Source organism: Halichoeres trimaculatus, unplaced genomic scaffold, assembly GCF_033239565.1.
Source record: "Halichoeres trimaculatus isolate MK-OKI-2021-1 unplaced genomic scaffold, fHalTri1.1 fHalTri1_scaffold_15, whole genome shotgun sequence".
Classification (NCBI taxonomy): domain Eukaryota; kingdom Metazoa; phylum Chordata; class Actinopteri; order Labriformes; family Labridae; genus Halichoeres; species Halichoeres trimaculatus.
This window is the reverse complement of record NW_027437193.1, coordinates 20,976,078-21,003,776: the sequence shown is the minus strand read 5'-3', so window position 1 is coordinate 21,003,776 and position 27,699 is coordinate 20,976,078. Positions and strand designations below refer to the sequence as shown.

The 27,699-nt window shown below is 37.7% G+C and overlaps 1 protein-coding gene across 1 annotated transcript in view; it reads left to right on the top strand.

Moving 5' to 3' along the window:
* Positions 1-25,219, top strand: part of slc1a7a (solute carrier family 1 member 7a) — a 71,951-nt gene extending 46,732 nt beyond the window's left edge. Inside the window, exons 4-11 of the mRNA XM_074688478.1 lie at positions 8,925-8,967; positions 10,284-10,515; positions 10,710-10,809; positions 12,520-12,753; positions 15,768-15,962; positions 19,546-19,680; positions 19,966-20,065; positions 23,829-25,219. Coding sequence (XP_074544579.1) covers positions 8,925-8,967; positions 10,284-10,515; positions 10,710-10,809; positions 12,520-12,753; positions 15,768-15,962; positions 19,546-19,680; positions 19,966-20,065; positions 23,829-24,095 — 1,306 coding nt within the window. The 3' untranslated portion in view covers positions 24,096-25,219. The remainder of the gene's footprint in view (positions 1-8,924; positions 8,968-10,283; positions 10,516-10,709; positions 10,810-12,519; positions 12,754-15,767; positions 15,963-19,545; positions 19,681-19,965; positions 20,066-23,828) is intronic.
* The last annotated feature ends 2,480 nt before the right edge of the window (positions 25,220-27,699 follow it).

The following is a 27,699-nucleotide window of genomic DNA, read 5'->3' as shown; positions in this document are numbered from 1 at the left end:
CCTGCTCTGATCATGTGGCAGAGGTGAAGCTCAGTCCTGCACAGGATCTCTGTGTGTGTGTGTGTGTGTGTGTGTGTGTGTGTGTGTGTGTGTGTGTGTGTGTGTGTGTGTGTGTGTGTGTGTGTGTGTGTGTGTGTGTGTGTGTGTGTGTGTGTTTCACAGAGCACAGCTGTGCTTTGGATTTATCTCGCAAAGCTTCTTTACAGCCTTCATCTATCATGCGGGCATACTATATCTGTGCCCTCCTGTCTGCAGCCCCGTGTGTTTCTGTGTGTGTATGTGTGTGTATGTGTGTGTGGGTGGGTGGGTGTAGTGAGCATAGTATGTATTAATATGCACATACTTGGATTTATGGGGCTGAAGGATTCTCATTAGCCTACTTTTCTCAGTCTTAGACACACGATGCAGTGCCAGAGGGGTCAAATCCGTGCAGAATGTTGTCGCTGTATGTTTTCACCATATGTCATATAAATCACTGTTTGAATTACAGGCTGTAAAATACAATATGCCTTTTAATCTCCCTGCAGCTGGAGTGGGATGTTTGAATTTTGATGCTGATTTCAGCTTTGTGTTGATGTGGGATTTACAGCCTCTAAATGTAACATACATTAACATACACTCCTCTTAATAAAGAACAACACACCACGCTTCGTTTCACAAAACTGCCACCAATGCTTCAGAAAAAGGATGCTTCATTTTCACTGGAATGAGGATTTTTCACTCAGGATAGAAAAATGTTTTTCTGCACTCAAAGACTTTTAGCATTATGGTGCAAGGAAAAGCTTTTAGTTATTTTGTATGAGTGATGTTCAAGTAATAGAGAACTGGTGCTCTATGTTGTTCAGCTTTTAGAAAATCTCTCTTAAGTTTCTACAATTACCTGGCCATTTAAAAAAATGTATTCAGTAATTCATCCTGGGAAAGAAAAAGAGCCATGTAACGAATCAACCTTTACTGTAAAACCGGATGAGTTGGGTTAACTTGAAAAATGCTTGTAAGCCAGTTACCATAAAAAAAAACTAAGTAATGAAATAAGTTAATTTAACTCAACGTCTTAAGTAGTTACGATTATTACGGAAAATTGTTCTACTGAATGTCTTTAATCAAATAAACCTGATGCTTATTTGTTACAAATTAAAATATCGAGTAATGTTAAAAAATGTTGCATATCACTGTAAAACATAATAAGTTGACCTTACTCAAAACTGAAAGATGAGATCTCAATAAATCTTCCTTATGAATTGAGTGTAGTATTAAAACATTAAAGTAAATCTGGGCAAGTAAATCAAAGAAAATTTTAAAGAACAGCTGGGTCTCATATCCACAGGATCCCCTCTTCACTCATGGTTACAAGCAAAGTCACAACAAAAAATCAGCTCCAATTTCATAACTTTGGTAACCGTGAGTGAGGAGTGAAGGCAGTAGATATGAGACCCTGTTGTACATTGAAATATTGTTCTTCAGGGGGCACAGGTTGTTTAAGCCCTACGGCACTGACTGGTGCTCAGTGCTCCATGGCACGGGATCTTATACTTATTGATTTTTTGCAGTGTGCGCCTAATGGTTAATGTATTTATAAATGAAATGTTTGACTGGACTATAATGCTATTTTGGCCACTTTTAAAATTAAGTGTAAGACGATACATTCATTTCTTTTGACACAGTCAGTCCACACCACATAAAGCATGGACAGATGAAATACACTCTAGAAGTACAGCAGAGTCTCATATCAACTGCGTCCCCTCCTCACTCACTGTTTCAAAACGCAGTCACAAACTAATGATTTTAAGTCGTTCTTACTTGACCAGTAACAAAAGTTAAATCTTCTCAGAAATTATCATTTTCAACTTTAAAAACTCAGACATTTGAGTAAATTGAACTTGCTAACAAATTTTAAGTTCAGTTCAGTTCAGAGCTCTGAACTGAAGTTTTCATAGCCTAATCCATTGGAGTAAACTGAAGTTTAGGGTTTACAGTGTTGTGTTCTTCTAATACAGTAATGTAATACCTTTTATTTAAAGAGCAGCTGAAGAGAATTGTGAGGCTCTACAATTTCATACAACACTTGGTATCAGCTTTCTATATTAACTGGTAGAAGAGGAGTAAAACTTGAAACCACTTTGAACTTTTGTTGAGGAAAGATGATTTTCTGATGTGTGTTCAGTCATCAGGATTGGTCGGGTGGTTACTGCTTAGGGCTGCACGATATTATTGGCACAATATCGGTATCGGCTGATAAAAGCTTAAAAACACGTTTATCGGTATTGGCAGATGTGAAAATTATTACAATTTTTGCCCGATATACACAGCCAATAAGGTGCTATTCAGTTAGGATTATTATTATTTTCCATCTGAAAAATAAGCTCCTTAAATAAAATGTAGCGCTTCATTTATTTGCACTGCAGAGCTCTGTGTCTGTCACCAGGTTGTTACAGTAGCTCTAAAATAATCAAATGCAACTTGGTTATGTTTAAAAAATGCATTGTACATTTAAAGTTCATGTGATCTAAAGAAATTATTTTTCTGTATTTCAATACTGAATGTCTTGAGTTTGAAAAAATAATACTTTTCTTATTTATGGTAAAATTAAATGATTTTTGTCTTGTTTTATGTGTGTTTCTTAAACAAATAAGACCGTCACAATAAGAGTTACATATAAATTCCAGTACAGGATGGACTTAGCTTTCTTTTCAGTGAAAAAAACAAACAAACTTGTGAGTATCAGTATCGGTATCGGCCAAAAGGGGTTTCAATATATCGGCATATCGGATATCGGCAAAAATCCACTATCGTGCATCCCTATCTCTGCTCTGTGTTTTTTTTTTTCTATGGTTCAAGATTTATGATACCTATTTCAAAAACCAGTTGCTAGACTTGTATTATCTGTCATGTTTTGCATCAATTTGCATGTTGCACCATTGCCTCTAAAAGTTAAACCCAAGATAAGACGAAAAAAGACTGTTTCAGGGTTGTTGTTTTTTTCCAGAGTTTAAAGAAGAGTTCACAGGTTGATCAAAAAATGCAAATGACTTAACACCTTGTTTTTTTTTCTCCAATGTGCCAATAACTAATGAGCAGGTTGACTGATAGTCTATATACATTGTTGTTCTCAGCATTTGATAAACACAACAAATCAGTACTAATGAATCCATCATGTTTCACAGGAATGACAGTATAATAAATATGCTCATCTCAGCTGGTTTTCTCTTTGAGGTAGTATCCTTGATACTGAAAAGTACATGTTGCTGATTCAAAACATGACTCATTTTCCCTTTGTAAGCATTAAAAATTAGAGTAAATGCTCTGGATGCCTTTATAAATGTGTTTTAAATAGTGTCACTTTGATGTGTTTGCCTGTTAATATTTCACAGTTTAAATGAGATTATCAGTTGTTTCTACATGCTATTCCTCAGTATCTGTGGATGACCCAACCAGTCCATTTATGGCAGTTAAACCTAAAGTCCCTATGTATTGTTTAATGTCACAACTGAAACCTTTCCATATGTTTTGGTAGTGACTGTTTTGGTAGTGATTTTTAATGCTAGTTGTTGGCATAATGCTAGGCACAACGTGGCTATCAAACACAGTTTTGAACATATGTACAGAGATAGGAAACACTACATTTAGCATTTAAATTAAAAGTGCTTATCCAGCTGCAGAAACTATGTCTTTGATCATGACAATCATTAACACCACAGACTAGTTTACAGACTTTGGAAGGTGTGTACTTCATAATGTTGTATACTAACTACTCACCATGTGGCCATGGAAGGTAATGTCTTTGCTTGGCAAAATTTCATGGGGTGGGTCTAAAATCAAGCCCTGCCTACAAAAAAAAAAGTGTTTTGGTTGTGACATGAAAACTTGGGACAATGAGATTTTGTTTAAAAAAATGTATTTATTAATTTATTTGTAAATATTTATTAAAAAATCTCTTAATTTATGTATTTGATTGTTTCCATTAATTATGCTAACATAAAACTAGCTAGTGACTCAGAAAAAGGTTATAGTGTTAATGTGACTATGTACAGACTTTTTATTTTGACAAAATCTTTAAAATTAATCTGGACCTATCAACTTCCCTTTTAAAGGATTTTATTGTATCTATTTTATTTTTTTAGGTATGTTTAAATAATATATATTGGAAATTGTCAAAAATCATTTAAATCTAGGAGTTAGAGAATGAACAGCCACCCCCTAAAAGAAAGTGACATGTAAAAGAGGACTTTTTGTATATTCAACGATATTCCAATGGTGTTGTTTGGAAATTTTTCGTGATAAAACATGATATTAGCATGTGTGTGCAAGGTCAGAAAACTTCATTGTTTTTTAAAGTTAGATTTTCAGCAATTTAATCAGTTTAGTCGAGTGGTTCACATAACGAAAAAAAAGACTCATGCTTTCCTCTCTATACAGCTTATTTGTGGCAATGTAACTGCATGGATTGTCATTCTTGGGATGCAATTTTATAGAACTCCACAATGCTCCTCTCAGGCACTTATGCTGCTTTTTCTTGCAGTATGAAGGACAGGATGCGTCACAGCCGCCCATGACAGTCGTGGTAAAAGAAGCCTCTGTGATGGCTGTAAACACAAGAGCACTCAAGGATCATAAATAATGCTTTTGTGCTACTTATTATTTTTGTATTTTCCTCTGCTGTGTGACACATTAGTATAAGGTCTATATTGATTTTTTATTTTTCCCTCAATGATGGAATGCCATAGTGTAGACATATAGTGACATTTTCAGTTATACTTGTTGTAGTTCAACCAAGGTTTTAAAATCTGTCAGAGTTAACTTCACAAATTCACCCATTTCGAAGGATCAGCTCAGAATCTAACAAAGAAAACTTCATCCGCTGATTAATTTGGTTGATTGTGGAGCTCTGAGCGTTTTGAGTATTTAATTACTTTTTTGTCTTTCATGTGAAACTTTGTGTGGTAAATCATTGTTTTTCTTTCTTTTTTCTTTTCCTTTTTTATTTTTTCCTTTTAGTCAAAGCTTGGGGCTTTTTATGCCTTTAATTGGAAAGGATAGTGCAGTGGATTGAATAAGAATCAGGGAAAGAGTGGGGGGATGACACCGAGAAAGGTGCCACAGGTTGGATTTGAACTCATGCCACCTGCTCAGGGGCTTCCTCCATGGGGTGTGGATATGCAGGGGCCTTAATACTTGTGCCAGGGAATCTGAGGTGAAGCGGTTATCACAGACAAATAATGACCAAATGGGGCGAGCCGTGAGATAGCTCAGGCAGACAACTCGAGCTGTGCTGCCATGTACATATCGCATGTCCCACCTGTCATAACCATCTTTCAATCACATACTCTCACTCTCAATTTGGCGGTCTGTTTAAACTAGGAGTCTCATATCTTTCTCTTAATACCTGTCCCTGCCTCTGCTACCCTGCGTTTGTATTGCTGCATGCTCTTTTTAACCTCAGCAACCACCTGCAGGCTCCAGGGGAGGGTTGTGTTCAGTAGGTTTTGGTCATCACTCCTCAATGTTGTGGTGTAAATTTATCTGTGACGAGTGATGAGGCATGTCAAATAAACAATTCAAGTGTGAGTTGTCTGAACTGAAGCTGGAATGTTGTTAATAATGCTTTCTTTGATTTTCTGGAGCTGAGGCACAACCTATGGGCACAACAGTAAGATGATCGACATTTGAAGTGATTTTTGCAAACAATGGAAAACCAGTTGGCATGTCTGGCATAAACCTTTGACATCTTAATTCTGCTTTATTGAAGCTGCTGTCATTATTTCCCAGTTGCAGATTTAAGTTGCCTCATTGAAGCTCTTTTCCCTGTAGGTTTGCTGCAGAAACAATGTAGAGGCTGTTTTGATGACTAAAAAAAGGCTGTTGTATATTTGTACAGGAGACATGTGTTTGTGGGTATGTGGAGCCTTTATTGAAATCAATGAACCAGTTCGATTCCAGTGCGCCCCTTCATGCTGTCATCTATAATCCACACTGTCTCAGGTCAGATGGTTCACAATAAGTTGAACATGTAGTTAAACTGCTTTATAAAAAAGACATCAATGTCTGGCTTGTGTACCTACTGGGTGAGTCAATCCCCTGTTTGTCATGACAGAAATCCACACGTGTAAAACAGGACAGTTAGCTGCAGGAAACATAATCACAAAGAATTGCATTTAACTGTAACTGGTCAATAGTGCTGTGCAAGTCCATAGATTTCAAATTCTAAATATACACTTTAATTATCAATATAGATCCAGATAGAAATAAATTATTTCAGTAAATTAGTTTCTCTACATTTATAGAATAAGTTTTGTTATGATGTTTTCTGGAAAACAACACTTACCATTGACTGTACAATACATGGACTGACATGTTGCCCTCTTTGTTGTGTGTTCTTTATGTTTGTATCTGTGTGTTCACGGATTTGCCTTTTGATTCTTTGTGTCAAGAGTTCATGACTTTATATCTTGTTCTTGGTAGCCATGTATACACGGACCCAAATATTCCGCTTGCATTCGGTTTATTTGCTCAAACGGAAAGAATTTAACCTTTGTATACACCACATTCCAGAAGAAAAGTGCCAATCTGAATGGACATTTTATCGGTTTCACAGGGGTGGAATATTCCTTTCCCCAAACCGATTGAGGTATCATGTATCCACTCGGATGGAAAGTTGTCAGGGTGCGTTCTTTCAGCGCATGCTCAGATATGACATAAGACGCAACTAGCAAAAAAAATGCGTGGACAACACAAACTGTCCTCCTCCATCTTTGATAAATCACTTGATGTTTATGTTTTTCTGCGCATGCCCCATTGACTGTTCTGTTTGATTATAGCAGCGCATGTAGACCAGAGATTGGAATATTCCTTTTCATGTATACTATTGTTTTTGGAAAAGTCATTCAGAAAGACTCCATTGGGAAGATGGAAAACTCCTCATGTAACCATGGATAGTGATCCATGTCTTGTGTTGTTCCCTGTGTTTCCTGTTAATTTTCTAGTTCTCACTTCCTGTGTCTTCAGTTTAGTTTTACCTTCTGACATTGTGTTTCCCTCAGGTCTCACATCCATTATTGTCACACACTGTGTCTAGTAACTGTTTTCTGTTTGATTGTTTGTTTTTTTCTTTTCTTTTCTTTTTGTTTTTTTTTTTTTTTTGGGGGGGGGGGGTTAAATTCTTTAGCTCATCTGAAATGGGGTCCTGCTCTTTGTGTGTTTCCTCAAGTCATGAACCCATTCAAGGTTCAATTCAAAAGTTTGACACAAATGGGCTCTTTATTCAAGCCGCAAAAAAAGAAAAAAAACAATGCAAAATTTCAACAGGAATTCATGGTAACATACTGGTCAAAAGAGAAAAATTAATCACCGTAACACTGGAAAAAACTAGGCAACGTAAGTCACAACAATTCTCAATAATCACAGGCCTGTAGGTATAATTTAAATAAACACCTTAACCTGGATTCATGAAAACAGACCTCTGGAAACTCACATGACAAGATAAGCCAAACAGGTCCAGGACAAAAAGTGACACAGGCTACACAACAATGAGAGCAGAGACAATAAAAACAACAATACAGGAAACAACTTCATCAAACTTAAAAAATAAACAATTCTGTATTTCGCATAAAAGCTGTCAAATTGGAGGAAATGTTGGACACAAAACAAAAAAAAAGGCAAACATTAACATGTGAAATAAAATACGAAATACTTTATTATTTTTGGTAGTTTCTAATTTTTTCCTGAACTTTGTGCAGACTACATTCTGAATTGTTGAAACAAAGAAATCAATCATTTGTAGGCAGCTCCAAAACAGCTAAGGGTTTTGAAGGATGCTGGAATATTCCACGGCCTGTCTGGGAGATTGCTTTGATATGTGTTAGGATGTGTTAGGATGTGTAAGGATTTGGTGGATGTGGTGGATGTGTATGGTAATGTATGCTGTATGTGTACAGAATACATTATGCACATATACACATCAGAGGGAATAAATCGAGAGGGAAATAAATAAGAAGTGATTATGTTGTCACAGTGGTTGCTTGTGTAACTGAATTGTATTGCATTATGAATTGAATTATATTTCTCTTTTAATTTAAGATGGCATTTCCTCAGTCCTCCAATTCTTATTCTGTTTTCAGTCAGAATTTCCTTTTTATGCCTTTGTGTGTGTATATTGAATGTGGTTTGGGGGAGGGGGGATTGCGTGTCTTGTGTTTTCATTTTATTCAATTATGCAATTCTCTGCTTTTTATCCTACTTCGTGTTATTTGATTTGATTTTATTTGATTTTATTTGATTTTTTTTTTGTAAAGCACTTTGTATTACAAAGTCCTGTACTAGAAAGTGCTGTACAAATAAAGTTGATTGATTGATTGATTCACATTCACACTGCAAAACATGGAGTCTAAATATATACAAAAACACTGAAATTAATAAGAAAACGTTTTAAAACCAGTCAAATTATTTGCCCATGCAGCAGTTTTCTTGAGCAATCTTGTAATAAGAATTTCAAGTCTAACAATAATTGGACTTTGTGTTAAAACAAGAGACGAACTGTTAAACTAAAAATATATGAAAAAAAACTTCCTGAGGTGCAATAATAAGTAAAATATACTATATATAAGCATAAATTCAACTTAACTTTTCATAATGGTACATTTAGTGAATAAATGCCCTGGGACAGGATAAGTACCACTAATTCTCGGAGAGAAATTATGTTTCTTTCTGTTCCGAAGGCAGAGTATTGGGGACAAAAATACAAACTTTTGATTTGCAGACAATAAGAATAAAAATCTCCCACAGGAGTTCTTTAAACATGTCTGTTATAAATGCTAAAATTTTGAGTGAGATAGTTTTATATTTAGTGTGTAGTGTATGAGATAGAGCTGTGTTGCTTGTTCGAATGTAATTCCAGAGACTTATAAATGTTTGTTTGTTGTCTTTTCCAGCAACATGTTTCCAGCCAACCTGGTTCAAGCCACTTTTCAACAGGTAAGGGAAGTTATTTAAGGCAAAGACACAACACACAGCAAACACAAACAGAATTAGCAATTTATATGTATGTATATGTGTGTGTGTGTGTGTGTGTGTGTGTGTGTGTGTGTGTGTGTGTGTGTGTGTGTGTGTGTGTGTGTGTGTAAACTGCGAGTTTCTGATTTAGATAAACAAAAAGAATATAAAAAATATCTTTAGTTCTTATTTTTCTCAGTATTTTGAGTGGATATGAAATGTTTTTTGTTTTCTGCTGCTTTCACGGTATCAGAGCTTTAATAGGAGAGAAAAGTTGATCGAAAGTGGCAGAGCCCCATTTGGGATTGCTTTGACAGTGTCTCTGATAGGAGTAAGTGCCGTGCAGTGGAAGGTGATAAAGTATGTGGAACATTTCTCGAGGGGAAAAGTCCCACCAATCTCAAAGTCTAGCTGAAAGCTCACACTGGGAGGCTAACCGAGCTTCACCCTAAAAAGGAGCTAATGCACAGACATACAGCACATTGGAGCACAAGACAAAACGGATGTTCATCTTTCTTGTTTTATGAGGAGGGTTGTTCACCTGTCCTCAGTGAATACATTTATAAATGGTGTGATGTTTTGAGTCTTAATTACACAAAGCTTTTTCTGACATTTTTCATCTCAACCCTGACAAATGTCCCATATAACAAACAGAAAAAGACTAAAACAATACACTGGAACTAATAAAAACCAAATTAAACTAGAAAACCTGCTTTACAAACTAATTAAGACTAAACTGAAATTGAAAAAAAAAAATCAAAACAGAAAAAAATTAAAAACTAAAAAAAAATTCCAAAACTATAAATACCTTGCAGAGAGATAGGCTGTTGTATTGTGATGTTTTTGTGGAAACTTTAACACAAGAAAGGGTCTACATAGATATGGCTGCTTATACCAAACAATAGTTTGACCCTCCTCTTCTCACTGTCACCATGTCGGCATTTATCTGTGAGAATCAGCAGCTGGTTTCATGTGCTATCAATCAGTATTAGATAACTGACTTCTTTGCAGAGACTTCAGTTTTTGTGTTTGTACGTGGCTTGAATTATAGCTGATTTTGCTGCAAAAGGTGGGTTGTGACAGATTTTTTAATGTAAAAAAAACTGAAGAAGTACCATATTAAAGTTATGACTTTATAGTGAGTATATCAAACATCAAAGTCATTTTCTGAACCGATTTGATCTGAGTTATGTGATCCATTGTGACACTTCATTATGATGCACCAATCTGCTGCTTCTGAATCTGGCGACATATTTAATCTGCTAACGGTTTGGCCTGGGGTCTGTTTTGCTTTATAGTATCGAACCCAGAGAGTCCCTGAGCTCATCCCTAAACCCACGGTGGCCCAGCTCCTGGATGAGACCACCACGCGGAGGGTTTACATCTACGGCATCCAGGATGACAACGGCACTGACGTCCAGAACTTCTCCCTGGACCTCACACCACCACCTGACGTCATCATGAAAACATCACCTGGTACCAGCGAGGGCATGAACGTGCTGGGTATTGTGATTTTCTCCGCAACCATGGGTGAGTGGTTGTCATGACAAACCATATTATGCAGAGTGCTGTTTATAAACATCTGTAATTGCATTGTGAAAAGTTGGCCAACCCATATATCTGCTAAATGAGTTTAAAAGTGTCATCCTCTGAAGATAAAATTACCATCAGTATTCTGAGTTTAACTCAGAACATTATGTGTTCTTGTGTTTTCTTCTGTGCAGGGATAATGCTGGGGAGAATGGGACCCAATGGAAGTGCTCTGGTGAACTTCTGCCAGAGTTTGAATGAGGCTGTCCTGAAGATTGTGGCCATCGTTATCTGGTACGAGTTTTATCCCAAAGCAGGAGAGAAGAAGAATCATTGGGACTTTCTGTGATCTCAGTGACAGTGAAGTGGTGTCACCACTGAATGAAAAATGTCCATAAACTAGTTAAATGGCTCTACATTTACACATCCAAACAAATGGCCAAACCTTTTGTTTTTATTCCCGGTTTCTCAACATTTGGACTTCATGACTTCGATTGTCGTTTCAGTCACCTTTGTTACCTTTTGACCTTGGACAATAGGACATTTTGACTCTTTAAATTTAAATGATTGCTTTAGAATAGACTTTTTTTTAAATCAAGTCATATACTACATTAATTATTCATTTTGACAACCCAAGTGCACTTAAAACCCGAATAAGTTGAGTTTACTTGAAAAAAGCTCGTAAACCGGTTAACTTAAAAAAACTAAGTAATGAAATAAGTTGATTTAACTCAACATTTTAAGTAGTTATGATTATTATGGAAAATTATTTTACTGAATGTCTTTAATCAAATAAACCGGATGCTTATTTGTTATAAATTAAAATATTATGTAAGGTAAAAAAAAAATGTATATCACCGTAAAACATAAGTTGACTTTGAAAGATGTGATATCCATTAATTTGCCTCATAAATTAAGTAAATGTAGCATTATACAATTGAAGCAAAGCTGAACAACTAAATTAAATAACGTTTTAGAGAACAGCTGGCTCTCATATCCACAGCATTCCCTCCTCACTCGTGGTTATAAAGGCTGTCACAACAAAAATCAGCTCCAATTTCGCAACTTTGGTAACCGTGAGTGAGGAGGGGAGGCAGTAGATATGAGACCCTGCTGTTCATTGTAATGTTGTTCTTCAGGGGGCACAGGTTGTTTGAGCCCCACAGCACTGACTGCTGGTCTGTGCTCCACGGTACAGGGTCTTGTACCTACTGACTTTTGCAGTGTGTTCCTAATGGTTAATGTATTTATTAATGAAATTCTTGATCTGGCTATCATGCTATTTAAGCCCACTTTGAAAATGCAATGATTCGTTAATTTGTTTTTGACGCAGACAGCCAGTCCACACCACATAAAGCATAGCCAGCTGATCAGTGTCAAAGTAGCACAGACAGCTGGTCCATGCCATGACGAACAGACAAACAGTCTGCATAATGTGGTGCGCAGAAAGCTTGTGCCACTGCTGCATGTCTAGAAGTTCAGCAGGGTCTCATATCGACTGTGTCCCCTCCTCACTCACGGTTACAAAACACAGTCACAAACTATTGATTTTAAGGAACAAAAGTTAAATCTACTCAGAAATCATCATTTTCAACTCTAAAAACTCTGATATTTCAGTAAATCAAACCTTGCTGGCAAATTTTAAGTTTTGATAGCTCAATCCAATTGAGTAATTTGAACTTTGGGTTTTACAGCATGTGAGTGGTGAGAAGGGATAATGTTATACGCACTAGTTACCCTTTTTTTCTACCTAGCAAGGCTTTCTTGTGTTAGACTTTCACTAGATACACATCCTGTTCATCTTCACCCAGTTGGGGCTTAGTCCTCTATCAGGTCTTCAACTCCCAGTGCAGTGTCAGGATGCAGCACAGAGCCTGAGTCAAGCCTGAGTCAAATTCTTCCTCAGTGATTTTCGTAGTGGGCTGCAACTGTCTATACATAGCATCTGGATACAGATGTTTATATCAAAGCAGATGTATAGTAACTCAAAGTTTTCTGTTTCAGGTATTTCCCCTTTGGGATCGTGTTCCTGGTTGCTGGAAAAATCCTGGAGATGGACGACCCTTCAGCTATGGGAAAGAAGCTTGGTTTCTACGCCATTACAGTCGTCATGGGTTTGATCCTACATGGTTTATTCATCCTCCCAGCCATGTACTTCTTCATCACTAAAAAGAGCCCCATTGTTTACATCAGAGGCATCCTGCAGGCCCTGCTCATCTCCCTCGCCACCTCCTCAAGGTAAGAATAAAGGTTCTTACAGCCAATAGTAAAACACTCCATAGGGTTTAGAAATATGAATCTATTGAATAAGTTCATGACCACATTTGCAACAAATAATGAATCTCTATCTTGTTTGTTGTATTTTTCCTTCCATCTCCTTTGAAGCATCCACACTATGAACATGCAGCTCATTTAGTGCTGTCACTTTAGATGGTTCATTACTATGGTAATACGCGTAGTTAGAATTTAATAAGCCTCAATTTATGTTCTGGAAAAAGCTATTTCAAATGCAGAAAGGTAAGAGAGGTCAGGGTGACAGTGCTTTATATGCTCCCTGTGTAAATGGAAACATGAATAACAGAGTTCACTTTTAACATAATGGTTGTTTGCTTTTACTGTAACCCTCTTGACTTTGTTAATGTCTGAAGTGATAATGGGCTCATTGGTGAACTTTTCCAGCAACACTGCACCTCAGAGCCAGTCAAGCATGTTAGAAGCTTTCCTAGAAGCTGTTGGAGTATGGACTCTATGTTAGCAGGCAGTGAAATAACCCTCAGTTCATTAAATTCATTCATCTTCTCAGTGCAGCAGTGATGGTAGGGATGGAGTCATTTAGTCAGTTAGTTAGTTTGTTAGCTATTTATTTATTTATTTAATTGTTTATTTTATTTATTTAATTGTTTATTTTATTTATTTAATTTAATTCCAGTGTTCTGTTTGTTTTTCATTGATTTTTTCAGATATGAAACCAGAATTTAAACCACAGATTTCTATAGAGACAGATGTATCAGTATCGTTGCCCATTGTTTCTTAAAGCAGGGTCTTGAAGCTGAATGATGTAGGTTGCTGTGTTGTAAACACTGACCCACACTGACACACACGTTACTTTAAATTGTCCACACTGAAAATTCAACCTCCAGCCCTGCCATACCATTCCTACAAAAAAATCTTGTTTGTTTGTTTGTTTATTTGAAGACTGTAAACATGTTTATTTCTGCTGTGTAACTGGGGGCTCTGTAATACCACATTTTTTAATGATGCCCCAAAAATAATGTAATAAATTATCTCTTCATTATGTAATAACACTGCATTTTGTAATAAAATTCTTGAATGCAATATGTAATAAACTAAGCTGCATTTTGTAATAAGTTCTTACATATCGCATCACTTATTACAAAATGTGAGTTTCTGCCTGTAATAAGTAAGAACTTATTACATAATGGGAAATTATCAATTAATGAAGTGAACATTTATTACATTATTTCATTACATTATTTGGGGTGTTATAACTTAATGTGGCATTATTATTATTTTTGAGACTGTCGGCAGAGACCTTGTAAACCTCGTACACATCAATACAAAAAAAGCTGATTTTTGAATTAAGAAATCATCATATTTTCAGCCTGATTCAAAAACTGGTTTGGTATTAATGAGTTTCTCATCTCTCTATCAGCACGCTGTATGGGGGCTGGATTTTTTCATAACTTGTTATTACGAGTTACAAGTTTTGTCTATGGAAGGGCACGACTGACTTCCTGTAGCTGTCAGAAATGAGGCTTAAGGCCAGCCTCTTCACCTCATCCTGAATTTAAAAAGTCTGGGTTGAGTTGAGCACTTCTAATACAGACCCGGCCAAAGACAGACTTGAAAAATCGGAATCAGAAACAAATGAGTGATGTCACGGAGACTACATCCATATATTACACACCATTAATTGGAGGAAATTGTGTTTTTGCAGCATCCGGATCTTATCTAACCAAGATTTCTCACAAAATGAAGAGCAAAAAACATAACTAGATTTTTTTCTAACATGAGAAATGTTATGGTGCATTTGAGGCAACCCGTAACTCATGTATTTGCAACCTGTAACTCATGAAAATGCCCTGGAACGGCAGTCGAACTCGTAATTTACGACCCGTGAACTCGTACCAGATCAATGTACTTGGAGTTACGACTTGTGACGTCACATCTGTGCCAAAACAATATGGCAGCCTCTATGGATGTGGTGGTGCTGCGCGTGACACACAGTGAGAAATAGACTTTACAACAATGTAAAGTAAATTCGAATGTTGTAATCACAATTTACACACACGATTATGTGCTATAATCTGTTATGTGTCTGAATTGGTGGACAAATGTGTTGCTAGAGATAGAGGAAGGGAGGGATGGAGAGAGAGTGATCATCACTGGGCTACAAGTGTAAACTTCTAGTCTGAAGTTCACACATTGCACACTGGCAGCAACTCTGGCGTTCAGTGCATAATCAACAAAAATACACTTTAAAATAACGACATATACCATGAAATATAATGTAAATACCTCATGTGCCGTTTCCCCTCCTCCGTTTCTCTTAAATAAAGAACTTACAGGCTCCTTTGGTAATTGAAATGACCAAGCATAAATCTTAGAATTTCTGCCAAGCTGGTTTGTTTACATCCCAGAATTCCTTGCGCTCAAACGGAAGTCGTAAATTGCCTAGAACGCTTTCAGGTCGGAACTCGGAGATTTCAACTGGGTAACATACAAGTTACGGGTTGCCTCGAACACAGCATTAGATTTAGTACAGTCAGTTTATCAACTTGCGTTAGAGCAAAATTTGAATTTATTCAGGTAGCAACTTTCTAGAAAATATCACCTTTCCACCTTGTTTTTACATTCAGGCTATCTGCTTAAGTGTTATCAGCTGTGATCTCACATTTAAGCTTCATTAACTCTTACACAGGTGTCTAAAATTTATATCTTCTTTTCCATACATATCTTTTTCTTGGTATGCAGGTAAATGCTGGACTCTTTGATTGACTAAAATCCATTTCAACATAATCAGACAAATACAGTGAACTTTAAAAAAAAAAAAGAAAGTATATGGTTAAGCTACTATCCAAGAGTAAACTACAACCTGGAGTAATGTATGAGTTGGTTGCTTCACCACCTGTGCAATAATCACGTTTGTAGCTCCTGTCTTACAATATCATACGTTACGTTGCATTTCTCAGAGTGAGATCATTAACTGTGAGGAAATGTCTTTGCTGCAGCTCTGCCACTCTGCCTATCACCTTCAAGTGCCTCCTCGAGAACAACCACATCGACAGGCGAATCATCCGCTTCGTGCTGCCTGTGGGAGCCACTATCAACATGGACGGCACTGCGCTCTACGAAGCCGTGGCGGCCATCTTCATCGCCCAAGTGAACAACTATGAGCTAGACTTTGGACAGATCATCACAATCAGGTAAGGATAAGACTGGAAAAGGAAAGCAGACACTTGAGGAAATTAATTTATTAGCGTAAATAAATGTAAGCAAGGAAGGTCAAAACACCAGATCCACACATATTAAACATCATCTTCTTCCTCGTCTAACTCGTGTCAGTGTCACACTCAGAAATGATGAAATGCAAAAACTGGATGTTGAGATGTTTGTGGCTAAAATAAATAAAACAAATTCCCTCTGGGTCAGAAAAAAAACGGTGCAGGCGTACAGGGGATGTTTGAGTGCAACATGTGAATTAATCTAACGTCACACTTTTAGTTTAATTCTGAATTAATAAAAAAATTTATGGGATTTACTTGATACACATATATGTAAATGTCACACAGATTACGCCTCATATGAGCTTCTTAGTCTGATCTGATTTCTGCTAAATCAGTCTGGAAGCCCCAGGGACACAGACAGACACACAAACACACACACACACACACACACACACACACACACACACACACACACACACACACAAACAAACACACTGAAAAAGCCTCCTGTTCTCCTGCCAAATCACCTTAAGCTAATCACTTCCAAACACATCACCTGTGCTCACTCAGGTCAGTGAAAACGTCCTGTCCAACCTCTTGTTTTATGACATATCCAGCTGTAATAACATTAAGCAGACCTCCTCATGGCTGCAGTCTGTGCCCATTCGTTTATAATCCCCTGGCGGTAAAACCCATATGACCTGTATTACTCATCTCCCATGTCACGCCAGAATTATAATAATTTTCCCCTCTCGCTGCGTCCTGTTACCGTGCTGTTTGGCTGCAGATCATGGAGCTTTTCTATCTGCATGCGAACCCAACATCCCTAACCTCCCTGGCCCTGCAAAGGGACAGTTTGTCAGTTTCAGCTCAAGGTCTAAGGTCTCAGACAGAATATCCGCTCAGTCGTCCTCTCTCTATAGCTCTAATTCCTCCTACACAGGGGCAGCGTAGGAATGCAAATACTCACAAAATTAAATGTCAAATTCTTTGATGTGATAATTCTTGAACATACAGCCCTGAACTGAAGTATCACCTCAGTAAATGTGCAAGAACAAAAAAATCTCAGTATTCCTTACAGTGTCAGGTTTGAAATCAACACTTTACTGATTGATTTGCATTATATTGCGTAAATTATCAATCAATCAATCAGTCTTTGTCTAGCGCCAAATCATACCAAACGTCATCTCATGACACTTTCCAAAAAAATAAACAGGTCTGGACTAGTTAATGTTGAAAAAAAAATTAGTAACAGAAACCCAACATCAAGACAAGATAAGTCTTATTTCATCTTAACCCACTATGAGTAAAACACTTTGCAGCATTTAACAAGTTACAATGGCAGGAAAAAAAAACTCCCCTTTAACGGGCAGAAACCCCGGAAACCCCAGAAAGAGTATGAACACTGAGGCACAAGTGTGATAGCAGAAAAAAACATAATGACAATACAATGTTTGAGAAAATGTACTGGACATGTATTTTAGTTTTAAAGTTTTACCCATGCTGCTCCTGGTTTAATGGAGGAGACAGGGCTTATGAGCTATACTGCTGTCTGACGGGGGAACTTCAACAGTTTGGGCCACAAAGTCTGTCAAGACGTAACTCCTCTTTTTTAAAATTCAAGCTACACTGTTTTGTTTTGTTTTTTAAACTGAATCATTTGTGTTTTATATAAAATTTATCTGTATTATTCATATGTGTTTGTGTGTCAAAACTCAAAAGCACCACAACAAAAGTGTGAGGAATTGTTTAGATAAGACATATATACTTTCAGAAGCCCTGATAGAGTGTTAGCATGCTCAGCTAATTAGCTCCATTCTAAGCTTGAAACACTAGACCAGGTTAGCATTAGCATCCAGAAAAGTGAATCAGTGTTCGCTGAATCATTTACAACTAAAGATTATTTCTTAAGTCTGATGATAGAGGGAAGCTAATTTTCATTAGCATGTTGCTAACAATTTAACATGAACTCTTTACAATTGCTTGCATCATCCTGGGAAAAAAAAAACACTACCAACAGTTTTTAAAATTAGGGCAGACACATTAAAGGAAATAAGATAGAAATGTGAGGCTGCTTTATTATTTTTGTGGAAAGGATCCTGAACTCACTAAATCCAAACTTCAGACTGATTTAACTTTCCTATTTATCCGAGCTGTTGAGATAACCTGTAAATGAACAACAAAGCCCAACAGGCAGGACAATGTTTTCTTTTTTTCAGAAGCAGCTTTTAATACTGTTGGTTATCTTCGACCTGTGTAACGTGTTCTCACTCCCCTCTTCACGTTAGAAGAGGGACGCTTCATGAGTGTCTCAGGGTGTTAGAAAAACAATCTGCGGCAGAGAGTGGGTGATCTTGTCACAAGGTGACGACTTTGTGTTTCGAAACTATGAATCTGGGTTTAAAAAAAAACTTATTTCAATTTTTTGGTTATAAACAGTAGGCTACTAGATCAAATTAAAAATGTGGCTGTGTGAAAGGGTACGTTAGCAGAAATGAATGTGTAAAAGTACCTTAAAAATCTTCATGTGGACGTTGTGTCTTACCTCCACTGATCAGAGTTTTGTTTTTTTTTCTTCAAGCTCTCTGTCCCTGTGGTCAAGGGCTGAATAAATCCTCACCTTACTTGCCTTGCCTGCTACATTTGTAAAGTCTCTCTCACACACAACCTCCTGACATTTTCCAGATATGATTATGAGAAATGCAGGCACAGATTTTTTATTTATTTTTTCCACAGGACTTGATTCACTCTTTCAGATGCTCGCTCAGAATGCATCCGAACTCTCCTGTCAGTTCAGCTGAGAAGGGGCAGCTATAAGTCAAGAAAGATTAGTACTTCTTTACAATGACTGCTCATGGATTCAAATCAGGACATTTTTCTCACATGACCACACACACGTATACCTTGTGTGTGTATACTCTGTCAGGTCTAGATGCAGCCGAAAACACCTATTGATTGATATTCTACATAAACTAAAGATCGTATCAGATCCACTATGTCAGAATAAATTGGTCAGGGGATGAACTTGTGTCTTTATACATAATATAACTTAGTTATAACTACTGTGTGTACCACACTCAAATAACACATGATGACAATCTATTTTAATAATTGTTAATTAATTCAGGCAGTAAGGGGTTAAAGAATAAAAAACAACACTGCTGATCAAACAAGCTGAAAAGACGACAGTTATTGCCCTGCATTTAATTCTCCACAATGTCACCTTCTCTCTTCACACATTGTCCCAACACTGACTACTGCTGAGTTTTTTTATGCAGGGCTCTCAGTTGATGGAGTAATTTTGAAAAAAAAAAATTCAATATATAAAAATTCAAAACGTGAAAGAAATGGCTGGAAGTTCTGGATGTATATCTTCATTTAATTTTTGTGGACTGTCAAACATGCAACTTTAAATGAACCTGTAGCAATCAGGTGTTTGAGTTTTGCAATTTAACCTGAAAAGAAAAATTCAACCGTTTCATTTGATGACTTTGTTTGATAAGTACTTCACTGTATGTTTCATAAAACCATGACAACTCTGCTCCTCTGTTTGTCTTCTCAGCATCACAGCCACTGCAGCCAGCATCGGTGCAGCAGGCATCCCTCAGGCTGGACTTGTAACCATGGTGATCGTGTTGACCTCAGTTGGACTGCCCACTGATGACATCACGCTGATCATTGCCGTTGACTGGGCGTTGTAAGTTAATCTGCTCTGGTGGATGCAATCTAAGCCAGCAAGTCACAGCGGGCTGTTATGTGGAAAGGTTTTACAGTGTAGGAAAAAGCACAGATCTTTACATCCATTCATTGACTTTGAATTAAAAAACAACAGGGCACAAGTGCCTGATGTTTTAAAATGATATAAACCAGCATCAACCCACTGAAAGCTGAACAAACTAAAGGCTCAGTGCTAATGTTTTGAAATGTCTTATTTTTTTGAATTACATCATCACCATGAATGACTTTTAATTTCATCACTCAGGGATCGTTTCAGGACGATGGTCAATGTGATGGGTGACGCTCTCGCCACAGGCATCATGGCTCACATCTGCAGGAAAGATTTTGTCAAAGAAGGAGAGCAGGTGAGCTTGCACGAGGACAAACTTGAAAATAATGTGTGTGTTCTGGGTTTGTATGGATCTTTATCGTCCCAGTTTGTGAAGTAAATGATGGTTCATTGTTATAACAAAGATCTTTCAAATGAAGTGCTTACCAGTTTTATTTTAAGTGGGCATTTTACAGAAAAGCAGAAACTACAGCAGATCAAGAGCTTCTTTGTGGCATTACTGTGGGGTTTCTCTATAGAAAGGACAGACGATGACTCTTTAGTTAATTATTACAATAATTTACTGTTTGCCAAATCCAGAGGGCTTCAGATTGACTATTAAAAGGTCAGAGAAGAAATCCAGTGCAGAGGTGCAGAGGAAGAGGAAGTGCTCTGGTCTGTTTATTTCAGCATCGCATTTAAAGGCCAGGGGATTTAAACCAATTTGAGGAACTCTCTAGCTCTTATTTAAGCAAATTGAAGATTTTTGTCCCTTTTTACCCAGTTGACCATGGAAGAAATGAGCCAATAAATTGTATTTGTCTCTTAATGAGCCTCTATATGAGATCTGTTTGTGAATCAGCTGCAACTCCACAAGAGCTGATGAGACCATCAACAAAAAGACTGATTATGTTGTCAATGTCATGTTGTCTCTGCAAAACTGCTGCAGTCAGATGAGGGACAGAGCAGCATAAACAGCATCTTCAATCTTTTCAACAGCAAAGATCTGGACCTCTGTCATTTCTCAAACCAGACAGCAGAATTTGTTACTAAACTTTAAAAATGTAATCCAGTACAACTGCAAGTTACGTGTTAAGAAATGTAATTAGTAACTTACTCAAAGTATCACAATATCAAAGTAATGTACTTGACTACTCTTAATTACTTTTGGATTTCTGTAACACCAAAAATACACATAAAGACAAGAGAGTATAAAAGATGTGTCATCTGCTTGGTGTTTTTTCTTAGAAAAAGGTACAACAATAAAATCTCCTTTTACAGTTCTCGCAAATCAGGTGTCCATATACTAATTTTTAGAAAAAGAAAAAAGAATATTAAAACTATGAAGGAAATTTAGGCGGTACACCTACTGATTACAAATTCTCAAAGTTTTTGCCTTCAAAACAGTATTGTTTACAAAGTTGACAATGTTGTCCGACGATTGTAGTGTGTCCTGTTTGATTTTAAAATGTAATCCTGCTAAATAACCCCTGTTTTTATCAAACATACCTGTATTTTCTTTCTGTTCTGTAACGGATTACAGTTACCTTTTTTTGTATCCTAACTGCGTAATGCTTACATATAATCTGTTACTCCACAAGCCTGCTAATCAGTGTATGAGGCATTAGACAGATCTTTCTTTGAAAGACACTGACCAGAATGATACAAAGTTATGGTCTGTCCCGTACTGCAGCGTTTAGTCTTTCAACCATTAATTCTTAAAATGGAAAAAAAAACATAGCCACATGTTATCTGATTTTTAACAATTACAACCAAAAAATTTTCATGGCAAGAGTAGCCAATTGAAAGGACTTTGAGTCAGGTTTTTTTTTTTTTTGGTTAAAGCTATGACCTAGATCTGAAACCCAGATTGGCCGATGAGACACATTTGAAAAACACCCCACCCCCACCCCTGCTTCCTAACAGCACGCCCCCTATGACAAAGCAAGAAGCAGGCCGGCAGAAAATGTAGCTAACACGACACTCTTCCTCCTTGTAACACACAGTGGTAGCTTTTTCAATTGGACCAACGTGATCAAAACCATGAATTAGCTGGCGAAGCAGGTCTGGCATTGCCACTGCCAGCTGATCAGAGCAGAGCCAACTGTGGACGAGGCTTTACCTTTCTCGGCGTGTCTTCACCAGCTTAATTTACAATGCTAAAGATGTGCAGCTAACTTATGCTAAAATCTATTGACAGAGCCGACCCGTTCCGACTAGCAGCATTTAGCCATTAGCCAGTATAGGCACAGACTAACCAGAATTATTCAGCAGACATCTTCCACTGTGGTAAACAAAGTCATTACCTGTTCAACAGAAACTCAGCTGTCTCAGCGTCAGTCTTCAGTCCCAAATCCCTCTGCAGCTTTTTCCACTGATCATTCATTTCTCCAATATTCAGTCTCCATTGGCACCTGTATCGCTCATAATTCTTCCTTGCTTCAGCCTTTTCCTTTAAACTTTTTTGTTTTCTTCCCTTCCCTATGGAGGGTAACAGTAACAACTTCTCTGGCTCCATGACGCTTCAGTAGCTGAGCAGCTAGCTGACGTGAGAGGGGTGGTGGTGAAGGTCCAGGCCAGACCATGGGCAGGACGGTGTGGAGCAGAGGAGACAGGGGATTGGATGGACTCATGCACAAACCTGAAATGAGGGGGACGGCATTTCGGATTGGTCAATTATTATGCTGTTTTGCATCAGACCATAGATTGGACCATCGGACCATATCGGCCTGATAAACTGTGTTATTAATAATAACCAAGCTTCCAAATCGTAGACTATAGCTTTAAGGTTTCGTTTAAAAAGGTGCTTTGAATAAGACACATTTTAATAAAAACTAAACCCTGGAATTCAGCCGTTCAAGCAGGACTGGAGGTTTTTTTCAAAATTTTTCAAAAACTATCGGCTTGTTGCAAAGATGAGACCAGGGAAAACAAAAGCAACAAAACTCAAGAGAAATTTCGAAGTGTTAAGGGTCAGGATCTCTGGAAAATTGAACAAAATACTTAAATATTCTTTTAAAAAATAAATCATTAATGTACTTTTAAAAATGTAAATGCAAGCAATGTTTATCTGTATTGAACAAAACTGGAGTGCTTTTAGATAAGCCATTAAACTTTATGACAGAGTTTAAGACAGTTGCAATAACAATTCAACAACACTGAACCCTTTAAACCTTGTGAGCTTCCAATTGCGGGACTTTAAGGCTTAACACATATAAATATAGTCATATATATATTTCTTTCTCACTTTCAAGTCATAGTTATTACTTTGAGCCAGTGCAGTAAATACCAATACTGACACCTCGGAACAAATTTCACAAGTGTTCCCTTCATTATGATCCCAGAATGATTTAAGTAGACCTTGTTTGTATGCAAAGATATACTCTTTCCACTTTGGGTCTGTCAATTTTTTAGCAGGATCCACATAAAAAAGCCAGGGCTTAGAGAGTTAAAAAGCACTTATAATGATGTTTATTATTGTTATCCCTCTTTTTTTTCTAAACTTGGACAAAGTGCCTCTCAAGAATAAAACCAAGCACCACTTGGGATAATCATTTTGCCCTGATGTCCAGGAAGTACATAATCTTTTCTCTTCCTCTCTTCCTCCCTAATCCATCAGGGGAAGCTCAAGCCCAAACAGTCGTCTCCCTGGTTCTGCCTTTCCTGTCCTCCTCCCTCTCTCTGCTCTCTTTTTTCTTGGTTTTTCTATCTTTTTTTGTGCTTGTTGTTGTGTGGATGAGTCATAATTGGAACGGCCCATAATCTCAAGAAATCAGCATAAGCTCTTCAATTGAAGTAAGTTTTCAGAGGAGATTTATGGTTTATCTATTTATTCAAACAGCTGGTTTCAGAGCTTTGGGCTTGGGTTGTAAAGGCTCCATCACACCTAGTTTTCAGCCATGAAAACACACAAAGCCTGAGGGGGTTTCGGGCTGTGTACTGGCTCATGAGTGACCAAGGGATGAAAAGTGCAGCGCAGGGGGAGAGAACATGAACAGCATCTAAAGCAGGAGGGATTGTTGGGCTGGATATATCTGTCTACTCACTCTGTCGCTCTTCTCTTCCTCCTGTCTCACCAGGTGCCTCTGATCTGTGAAACTAAGCCCATGATAAGCATCCAGCAGATGATGACCTACCAGAACCAGAAGAATGGATGCTACCAGCCGCCCCCGCCAGGCACCAAGCAGGATCACCTCAGCCCCGACGTGGCCCGGCTGATCCAGCTGGAGGAGGGGATCAGGCCAATGGAGAAGAAGAAACACGGTCATGCCTCTCACCACAAGAGAGAGCACAGGGACAAGGACCACTGTGCCGTAGATATGAACGGGCTGGAGACTAACGTATAGAGGCAGCCGCTCTGCTGACAGCGACTGGCTGCTCATCAGCTGCAGGGCCGGCAGAAGAGGGAGAAAATGAAAGATTGAGGTGACAGAGTTCACACACTTTTTCCTCTCTGATGAGGAGGGCGGCCCAGTGAGAATAAATACAGATAACCTTGGAGAAAAAGACATTTTTTCTACATATCTACCCACATTTGATTGTGTATGTTTGTCTGTGTGTACATATTTATCAGAAATGTAATCTTTGGTACCAGCTGTGAGTGTGTGTGCTGCTGTAACTGACTGAGCTGATCCTTTATTCCAGCAGATCTGTGAGTCAGCCCAGTGTGATGGATTTCATATGATAAAAAACGTCAGCTATGACAGGATGTTTTTTAAAGGAACCTTTCCCTTTGTGGACTTGGGGGAAGAAGAAACAGAAACTCATATCTCTTTTTATTTATTATGACCTGGCTTGGTTTATTTTTAGGATATTATTGGTTGGGGTTTTGTATATTGCTTTTTTTGTTGTCATTCTGTCCTCTACGATGAAACTCAGGAAAAATGTTGCCTGTTTGGAGCATTTTTCCAAAAGATACACTGACACAATAACAAACACAACACAGAGACAATAGGATAAGATTAAAAACTGTTTATTCAACCCCTTGAATGCAATAGTTTTCACTAATTCAGGATTAGATTTGGGGTTTTAAAAGCACAATCTCTAACTCCCTAAATTTTCTCAGCGTCACTTTTTCCTGCACTTCTCTGCCTTGTTGTCCCGAGTGTCAGTGGGTACAATGCCTCATACATACCTGCAGTACTGTACGGTCAAAAATGAAAGTGATAATGACAAAGAAGATGAGTGTGTGCTCTGCGTGGAGGTTGTGTTAGGTTGTCATTGCATCCCATTGTATTCCCTCTTTGCCTTAAACAATCAAAGGAGAAGCATACGGGAGCAGGAGCAACACGAGCCAACGGTCACAGGTCACACTCTGAACTCTCTCCATATGTATATGATATATGCTGTACATGTATGTATTTTAAGAAATTATGAAAAATGTAGATTTTAATACCACAATAGTATGTTTCAAAGCTGCCATTCTGTATTTGTTCAAAGAAAAATGTTTCGCTGTAATCCAAAAATGATAAAAATATACCAACTCTGTACAAAAGAATTCATCAAGAAGTAAAAAAATATTTATTGAAAACATATAAACAACCTTCCTATTATTCTTTCTTTTGATATCCGAATTTCTATGGTTATACTTCTTGAAGTAAGTAAAGACATGAGAGGGATCAGACTTAATTTGGTTTATTCAAATTTTTCTTAAGTGATTTCTCCAGACTGAGATTCACTGATGTCCTTTCAGCAAGTCACCTCTGAAAATTAATTAAACCACATATAGGTTTATATATTTATGTGATAATATTTCAGTATTTCTTTGTCACTTTTTTCCATACCCACTGTAAACCCCAAAGTTTAAATTACTCCATTGGATTAAGCTATGAAAGCTTAAAATTTGTTAGTAAGTTCAGTTTACTCAAATGTCTGAGTTTTTAGAGTTGAAAATGATGATTTCTGAGTAGATTTAACTTTTGTTACTGTTTAAGTAAGAACAACTTAAAATCATTAGTTCGTGACTGTGTTTTGTAACCGTGAGTGAGGAGGGTATGCAGTCGATATGAGACCCTGCTGTACTTCTAAAAGTGCAGCTGTGGCACAAGCTCTCTGTGCTCCACATGACTCGGACAGTTAATCTGTGCGTCACAGCATGGACCAGTTGTTTGTGCTCCTTGTGGCATCGATCAGCTGTCCATGCTCTATGTGGTGTGGACTAACTGTGTCAACAATAAATAAATGTTTCCTTTTTTACAACTTTTGACACATAATTTTAAAATTGGCCTAAATAGCATGATAGTCCAGTCAAACATATAATTAATCAATATACTAACTATTAGGCGCACACTACTAAAGTCAATAGGTATAAGACCCAGTAGGTGGAGCACAGACTACCAGTCAGTGCCGTGGGGCTCAGACAACCTGTGCCCCCTAAAGAAAAATATTCCAATGTACAGCAGGGTCTCATATCTACTGCCTTCCCTCCTCACTTACGGTTACCAAAGTTATGAAATTAGAGCTGATTTTTGTTGTGACAGTGTTTTTAACCATGAGTGAGGAGGGACCGCTGTGGATATAAGACCCAGCTGTACTTTAAAATGTTATTTAATTTAGTTGTTCAGATCTGCTTAAACTTACACCCACTAAATCATAAGGCAGAATTTATTGATATTGCTTCTTTCAGTTTTGAGTCAAGTCAACTTATTATGTTTTACAGTAATATGCAAATTTGTTTAACATTACCCAATATTTTAATTTGTAACAAATAAGCATCAGGTTTATTTAATTAAAAACATTGGGTAGAATGATTTTCCATAATAATCGTAACTACTTAAGATGTTGAGTTAAATTAACTTTTTTCACTACTTCGTTATTTTAAGGTAACGAGTTTACAAGCATTTTTCAAGTAAACTCAACTTATCCAGGTTTACAGTGCACAGATGCACTCAAAATTATCCAACTGTTTCCAGTGAGTTGGACTGTGTTTGCTTGAGTTAGAGGACGTCAAATAGAGGTTTGTTCCTGTAGATATTTGACTACATGTTGCAAAAATGACCTAGTCAGGAGAGAGTTGTCAAAAAACCTGAGAGGAGAGATCATGGCCTTTCTCAAGTGTAAAGCTGGGAAAACAGTGGACGTGGAAGAAAGAGGGAGCTATTCAGTGTCACAAAGTCAAAGTTTTTGGGGACTTGGAGGAATGAAGCATGTATTGACAAGAACCATCCTGCCTGCAGAGAAGTATGGCGGTGCCTCAGTGATGCTCTGGGGCTGCTTTTCTTCTTTGATTAGAAACGTGGACTGCAGGATGGATTCAGGTATCAGGGAAAGAAAATATCTCACCATCTATGAAGAAGCTGAAGCTTCTGATGTTAAACCTCCCAGCAGGAAAATGATTCAAAAAAAGTATACCTACCATTTTTCAGCTTTTATCGTGCATCGTCCTGGTAAGTGTGCTGTCAACCTTGACCATGCAGCCAGTTGACGAGACATCCATTATACTGCCGTGCTGAGTGCTTGCCTCTGTTTGGCTGATTTTCCTGTGCCACTGTGGGCTGATAGCACACTGTTAATGTGGGAGATGGAGCTTTAATGACAGACTGGAGCTGCCTGTGACCATGTCAGAGTGCAGAAAGAAGTGTGGTGACTTTGATGTTCTTTTGTTTACTGTGTGTAAAAATAGAACAGAGGTGGGACAAAGTAGGAAAGGCAGGAGACGTTCAAGACAGAAAGTCTAAACTATGGTAGAGATCCAGAAAATGAAAGGAGGCACATGATGTGAACAGTCAACAGAATACTTTTGAAGATCCAACCGTGATTGAGGATGGATGTATGCGGACAAAGCTGTCACAGATAGTGATAGTGTCGAGGCAGAAAAACTCAATGTTGAATTATTCAGCGAGAGTAAAAGCAAAGATATCTCATATTAAAAAGGCCACAGGATCTGTTAACTGTGAGTGTAACACACCTTTTCACTAAACCATGGTTAAAACAGGAGAAAAACATGTAATA